Source organism: Aquarana catesbeiana, linkage group LG07 (genome assembly GCF_042186555.1).
Source record: "Aquarana catesbeiana isolate 2022-GZ linkage group LG07, ASM4218655v1, whole genome shotgun sequence".
In the NCBI taxonomy this organism is placed as follows: domain Eukaryota; kingdom Metazoa; phylum Chordata; class Amphibia; order Anura; family Ranidae; genus Aquarana; species Aquarana catesbeiana.
The window spans coordinates 303416994-303424930 of record NC_133330.1 but is presented as its reverse complement, the minus strand read 5'-3'; the positions used below and the strand labels follow the sequence as shown (position 1 = coordinate 303424930).

Genomic DNA, 7937 nt, shown 5'->3' with positions numbered 1-7937 from the left:
TGTCTTTATCCCTCAATCTGCTTTGACTTCAATGCAGTCATTACCTAACAAACATGTTTGGGCCAATAAACCAGCAAGAATAAAACACACTATACAACACAGACTACACAGAATGAAGGAGACTTGGCCCTATCAGATATCAAATTATACCATGCTGCTATTCATCTACAGTTTCTCTCTGAGCTCTGCATTGGTGCCGCCTCTCCTCCATCCTCCATCCCACAATCAATTAATCTTCGTTGGATTATAGGCCTTACCTAGAAGACCACTTAGAGGGTCTTTTCTACTATGCAAGTCTCTGAACATCCTTCTCCACTTCTCTCAGACATTGGAAACCCAACTTCCTGTCTGGACTCTAAGACTCAGCCTTCACTCAATTATTAACAACTGGCAAATACAGGATGACATATTTTATAACTCGTTCAGTATGAATCTCACTTACAGATGTACCTCTAGATACTCACCTAGCACCCTTGGGACACTATAAATGGAGACAGTTATTTTTTTTACTATTACAGGTACTTACAGTAACTCACAAAAGTGAGTACACCCTTCACATTTTTGTAAATATTTTATTATATCTTTTCATGTGACAACACTGAAGAAATTTCACTTTGCTACAATGCAAAGTAGTGAGTGTACAGCTTGTATAACAGTGTAAATTTGCTGTCCCCTCAAAATAACTCAACACACAGCCATTATTGTCTAAACTGCTAGCAACAGAAGTGAGTACACCCCTAAGTGAAAATGTCCAAAATGGCCCAAATTGTCAATATTTTGTGTGGCCACCATTATTTTCCAGCATTGCCTTAACCCTCTTGGGCATGGAGTTCACCAGAGCTTCACAGGTTACCACTGGAGTCCTCTTCCACTCCTCCATGATGACATCACGGAGCTGGTGGGTGTTGGAGACCTTGCGCTCCTCCACCTTCCGTTTGAGGATGCCCCACAGATGCTCAATAGGGTTTAGGTCAGGAGACATGCTTGGCCAGTCCATCACCTTTACCCTCAGCTTCTTTAGCAAGGCAGTGGTCGTCTTGGAGATGTGTTTGGGGTCGTTATCATGTTGGAATACTGTCCTGCAGCCCAGTCTCCGAAAGGAGGGGGTCATGCTCTGCTTCAGTATGTCACAGTATGTGTTGGCATTCATGGTTCCCTCAATGAACTGTATTTTCCCAGTGGCGGAAGCACTCATGCAGCTCCAGACCATGACACTCCCACCACCATGCTTGACTGTAGGCAAGACACACTTGTCTTTATACTCCTCACCTCGTTGCCGCCATACACGCTTGACACCATCTGAACCAAATAAGTTTATCTTGGTCTCATCAGACCACAGGACATGGTTCCAGTAATCCATGTCCTTAGTCTGCTTGTCTTCAGCAAACTGTTTGCGGGCTTTCTTGTGCATCATCTTTAGAAGAGGCTTCCTTCTGGGATGACAGCCATGCAGACCAATTTGATGCAGTGTGCGGCGTATGGTCTGAGCACTGACAGGCTGACCCCCCCACCCCCACCCCTTCAACCCCTGCAGCAATGCTGGCAACACTCATGTCTATTTCCTAAAGACAACCTCTGGATATGATGCTGAACACGTGCACTCAACTTCTTTGTTCGACCATGGCAAGGCCTGTTCTCAGTGGAACCTGTGCTGTTAAACCGCTGTATGGTCTTGGCCACCATGCTGCAGCTCAGTTTCAGGGTCTTCTCATAGCCTAGGCCATCTTTATGTAGAGCAACAGTTATTTTTTTTCAGATCCTCAGAGAGTGAGAGTGATTACACCAAATTTAACACACCTGAGACCTTGTAACGCTAATGAATCACATGACACCGAGAAGGGAAAATGGCTAATTGGGCCCAATTTGGCCACTTCACTTTTGTTGCCAGCAGTTTAGACATTAATGGCTGTGTGTTGTTATTTTGAGGGGACAGAACATTTACACATTTATACAAGCTGTACACTCACTACTTTACATTGTAGCAAAGTGTCATTTCATCAGTGTTGTCACATGAAAAGATGTAATAAAATATTTACAAAAATGTGAGGGGTGTACTCACTTGTGTTAGATACTGTATATAGGGCCGTCAATTTACTCAGTGCTTTACATGTACGTTCACATCAGTCCCTGCCCTCAAGGAGCTTACAATCTAAGGTCCCTAACTCACATTCACTATAACTATAATATACTAATTTACCTACCAGCATGTCTTTGGAGTGTGGGAGGAAACCTATGTATGTAGAGGGAGAACATGCAGATTTCAGGTAGATAGTGCCGTGGTGGGGATTTGAACCAATGACCCTAGTGCTACTAAGCGGAAGTGCTAACTACTTAGCCACTGTGCTGCCCAGTTATCACATTTCCTCTTTTCACTACCTTTGACCAAAATTATTAACCAATGCATTGCACCTTACAAGCAGGAATGTTTGAAATCAAAACCCAAAACCTATCCCTTCACTATAAATTATTACTCTCTAAAGACCGTGAATCCCCACTTCCTTTCCTTGAAAAATGGGAACTGGACCTAAACTTACACTTAATGTCTGAGGGGAAATCCAAAATCCTTATCTTATCTGTGAAATCCCCTACTAGTAATACATACCAGGATTGTGAATATTAGATATTAACACAATGGTTTAGGACCTTCCACACACTTCATTCTTTTTCTCTAAACTCTACTGATCTTTGTTGGTGTTGTGGCTCCTCGTTTGCAGACATGTCTTCTGGTCTTGCCCCAAACTATCACAGTTTTGGGATGAGGTCCAAACCATTATGCATAAATTTGCTGCCGTTACAGTTCCAAAAGACCCTGCTTGCTTTCTCTTGCCTCATAATTCCCTTCCTTAGAAAAAAAAAAAAAGTTATGCAGTTGGTAAACCCCACTCATGTTCTGCTGCCCTCTGGGGAGTGAAAAAACTCACCCACCTACAATACAACAAGAGGTTTAATATAATAAATTACATTAAAACATGAAGAACCTTACCAATTCCCTTAAGGGCACTACTGAAAGATTTCGTAAAACACTTGGCTTCATTGGATAAACTTTACCAAAATGGAGGAATGTAAATGTTAGTGGAATTTGTGAGTGCTATCACACAAGCCAACCCCCCCACCCCCACTTTCTACCTTCCTACCCTTTTCTTCTAATACCTATGCCCTTTCATCTATCCTTGTGGCCCACATACTTCTTTCCTCCACCATTCCAACCCAACCAGCTGTCACTTAGCTCATTCTGCTATCCTATTATCTAAAGAACTCATCCAATGAGGACTCTGACTCATATGACAATTTAAGATTTCCTGACCAAAAACCTAAAGGGGTTGACTTAATACCCCATATTTCAGCACATTTTTTTTTATATCAGAGGTTTTTATATTTCAACTATTGCTCTATCTATCTCAGTTTTACAGTATGTTTGTAATATTGTATGAATATTTTTGTTATTTTATTGAATTTTGTTAAGCCCCGAAAACATTATGCTAAATCAAGTTTGATATTCATTGCTGATATCTATCCTTTTCCCATATGTACTAAAAATACATTAAAATACAGAATTCATAAAGTAAATAAAAATTCCATGTCAAATCTTAGCTGAAAGCCAATTTAATATAATATTTATTTTCTGCAACAACATGTTTATGAAAACATGGATCTCTTTTTTTTTTTTCTTAAACATTTTTCAATTAAATAAAAAATAGCACCTATTAATATAGCAAAAATGTCTCTAAACTTCTGAACCGATTACAATTATTATAATTTAACATCAGCACTTTAAAATATCCGCTGTTTTTAAATTTTAATACATGTTACAAAATATATACACACAATAACAACATGGATTCCACTTGATGTCTGAAAATAAAAATAAAGTACATCCCAAACAAGGCAAAGCTTGTTCTGCAAAATTTTTTTTAATTCATCGTAAAAACATGATGGTTTTATATGCACCATATACATTGGGCTAGGAATGGTTATCACAAAAATAGATGATCATTTCATATAAATAAAGGTTTACTGAAATGGTGGACTGAGCAGTTAAAAAAAAAAAAGGACTTGTAGTGGTGAAAATATTGATGTAGCCAGTACATATAGAGATCAGGATTAATTCAGCTAAAGCCGTTAGCACCTTGGTTAATAAAAAGGGATGTGTCAGGTACCTAGAAGAGAGGAGGTTGTTTTGTTGACCTAAAAGTCAAGTTTCTGGTGCAAATTGTAAAGAGGTTCTCCATCCACAATTTTCTGTGGTATAGACCATGGACCTTCAGAAGACATAATGTGTGTGTGAGTGTATATGTGTTTATGTATGTGTACAGTATAATTTTGTATTCTTTTGGGCAAACTTGCAAAGAGAAGGAAAGAAAGCAAAGAAAATTAAAGGATGGACTTTCCTATTCTTTAAAGAGGAAGTAAACATTGATGGGTTTTACTTTCTCTTTATTCCCTTGCAAAGTAAAAGCATAATGGGCTAGTTTGCATTGCATACTAGCCCATTATGTGCCACTTACCTGAAAATGAAACCCGTGATGTCCCCGCTGGTATCTGCGTCCATCTTCACCCCTCTTCCTTCTGGGGCCATGGTACCTGGCTCTCTGACTGGCCGGAGTTGCGTGACATTACTCCCGCGCATGCACGCAGGAGCCGACGGTCAGGGCACGGGCCCTATAAAAATGGCATGATCGTGCCCTCTCTTTAGTGTGCATGAGCTGATGATGTTGGCGCAAGCGTATATGGTAAATATCTCTTAAACTGTGCAGGTTTAGGCGATATTTCCAGTACCTACAGGTAAGCCTTATTAAAGGCTTACCTGTAGGTAAAAGTGGTCTGTAAGGGTTTTCAACCACTTTAATGCTCAAAGTGTAAAAACATTTAAACATTAACCTTTTGAATGCTTAATGTAGAATAGATTTTGGGTAGCGTAAGGAAGAGTTTTAACCCTTGTTAGTTTTTTTGCATTGCGTCCCATTGGGGAGATTCACTTTCACTCCCAGTCCCACAGCCAAAACAGGAAGGGAGAGGATTCCCTCCAAGTTGAGGGTAATCCTTGGCTGTCACCAGATCTATTGTCCCCATTGGAAGGTGTTCTATCTATTCCTGTTCTGGTGACCACCCAAAATTTGGTATTTTCACTTTTACTCTCAGTGATAAACAAGACCAACAGGGAGGGTGAATCTCTGTAGGGACATAGACAGCAATATAAACCTGACCGGTGTTATAATCCCTCTCCACTCTATCCAAAACTAAAAAAATGAGTTATACTTGAAATGCAGAGAAGGGAATAGTGAAGGCTGACATATCGGACAGACAGTATAGACCTACAGATGGTATGTAAAGGAAAATGATGGTCATGATGGGCCTACTTGACCTCATGGCCTACGAGCAGTTTTTCACTTGAAGAGCAGTTGCCCCATTTGCACCCCATGCAGTTATGTTCTAGACCCAACACAATGGTGTCACTAATTCCTAGACATTTATTAGGTTGGATATTTTTCTCTATGCAGCAAAACAACCTCCTCCAGTCTGGATTACAGGAACACTTAGAAGCACCAGGTAACACGTAAGAGGTAGGGTATCACCTAAAGAGGTATTTGTCCACAAAGGACCAGAATCCGACTTAGTGTTTCATCCCTTTGCTGTCTCTGGGCACGCTGACTCTTTCTTACCAAAAAGGAGACAATAAACAAGAAAATTTGCTTTCAACCATGTTATTGCACTTCTTGGAGCCGTAACCAGTACTGCTCCAGGGCAAGCTAACTGCTTCCTCGAAGGGGACTTGTACAGTGCTTTTCACTTGTTCATATTCAAACTCAAAGTTTTATTTATATTTTATTTATACAAAAACATCAATGATTATTTTAAAAAAATTAAATACTCTATCAATATTGAAGTTCTTTCTAAAATGCCACACGTCCTTCTTAGGAGGAAGTCTCTTCTGGCTTCTTTAGAAGATCGCACATTGATTTGTGACGCAGTTGCCAAAACTGCTACCTTCTTAAATGTTAATGCTCTTTATAGAAAAGAGACTTGCACTAAGCAGGTGCCCCCAAGGCATCTGTACTGCTTTCAGAGGAAGCAGACGGGACCGTTTTCTATGTAATGCTGTCCTATCTGGGGAGGAGACAATCGAGACATTTCAACGACCGGAAGTTGATTTGTTTCATGGGTGTGAAACGTGAACTGTGTCTTGTGCCAGCTGCCATCTTGTATCTGCAAAGAACAAAGGTTTTCAGTAAAGATAAATTCCAAGCCTAATGAAAAGCAAGAAATGGATTAAACTGCAAACACTAAATATAACCAATTAAAGTGAATGTTAATGAATAAAAAAACTTAATTTTAAAAATGTTTTTTGTTAGCCCTGTTTTTTATTTTTTTTTGCAAAAGAGCAACGAGTCTGCAGTTCCATAGTCTGCTTGGTTGACATGTCCATAGCCTAACCTGCACTACCATCAAGCTCCCATGCCCTAACCATTAGTCACACCAATAGCAACAAAGCAGAAGTCCCTGTTCCCAAGCTGTGGAGAGAAGAGAGGAAGTGAACGGTCATGTGACTGCTGATTTAAGCAACAGTATTTCCTGTAATTTTTTTATAAATATTAATGGGGCGACATGCTTAGTAATTGTCTATGATGTAATATGAATAATTTGAAATTTAATGAACACATTAATGGTATATTTATAAAAACATTTGCAAAGTTGTTTGTCCATCGAAACTGCATGGAAATTAGTTCTGTGCACATGTGGCAACATCGAATGTTCTCTGGCTATATTCTCTGCATTTCAAACATGTGAAGGTGATAAATACCGCATTATGACCATTAGATGGCGCTATCATAGGAAATAAGTATGCTCCTCAGTGCCATCTAGTGGCCAAAATGCAGCATTTTCAGAATTCATAGACTCAAATTGCATAGAATAGAGATGGAGATCTTTCAGTTTTTCCCAACTCACACAGGACAAATGAACCATCAAGTTTGCTGGATGAACAATAGGCTGATGGAGAAATCTGTTAGTTTTTTTTTCTTTCTGCCCAATAGCATAACAAAAATAAAACTAACCGTTTATGATTAGCTTAAAGCAGAACTAAAGTCCAAGATATAAGGACTATGAACAGGCAGGGTCTTTATTGCAGAAGAAACATGCAATGTCCCTTCTGCAATAAAATACATCTATCTAACTGTTTGCAATCTTCTTTTGGCTCAGCAGCTGTGTGCCCAGATAAATGAACTCCTGCGCATGCACAGGAAGAAGTCATCCTGTGCCGGCCTATGAAGATGAACGCAGCCAGGCACCCAGAAGAAGATGGGTGGCTAGGGGCGTAAGACCATTAAAGGAGAGGGAAGTACAGTATTTAGACTTACCATTTATGTCTGGTATTTTTCTACCTATATTTTTGCTACATTTAACCACTTGCTTATTGGGCACTTATACCCTCTTCCTGCACAGGCCAATATCCAGCTTTAAGCACTGTCGCACTTTGAATGACAATTGCGCGGTCATGCAATGCTATACACATATTAAATTGTTATCATTTTTTTCACACAAATAAAGCTTTCTTTTCGTGCTATTTAATCACCACTGGGTTTTTTTATTTTTTGCTAAAGAAACAAAAAAAGACCAAAAAGTTGAAAAAAAAATCATTTTTTATAGTTTGTTATAACATTTTGCAAACAGGTAATTTTTTTTCCTTCACTGATCTGGTGGGCACTGATGAGAAGGCACTGATGAGGCTGCACTGATAAGTGGAACTAATGGGCACTGATAGGTGGCACTGATGAGGCGGCAACGGTGGGCACTGATGAGGAGGCACTGAAGAGGCTGCACTGGTAGCTGGCACTGATGGGCACTGATAGGTGGCACTGATGGGCACTGACAGGCGGCACTGGTAGGTGGCACTGATGGGTACTGATAGGCATTTGTAGGCGGCACTAATAGGCAGCACT

General features: G+C 39.9%; 1 protein-coding gene across 1 annotated transcript in view; it reads right to left on the bottom strand.

Moving 5' to 3' along the window:
* Positions 1-3202: 3202 nt before the first annotated feature.
* Positions 3203-7937, bottom strand: part of COL24A1 (collagen type XXIV alpha 1 chain) — a 418688-nt gene continuing 413953 nt past the window's right edge. The window contains exon 60 of the mRNA XM_073593602.1: positions 3203-6204. Within this exon, the coding sequence (XP_073449703.1) occupies positions 6061-6204 (144 nt within the window). The 3' untranslated portion in view covers positions 3203-6060. The remainder of the gene's footprint in view (positions 6205-7937) is intronic.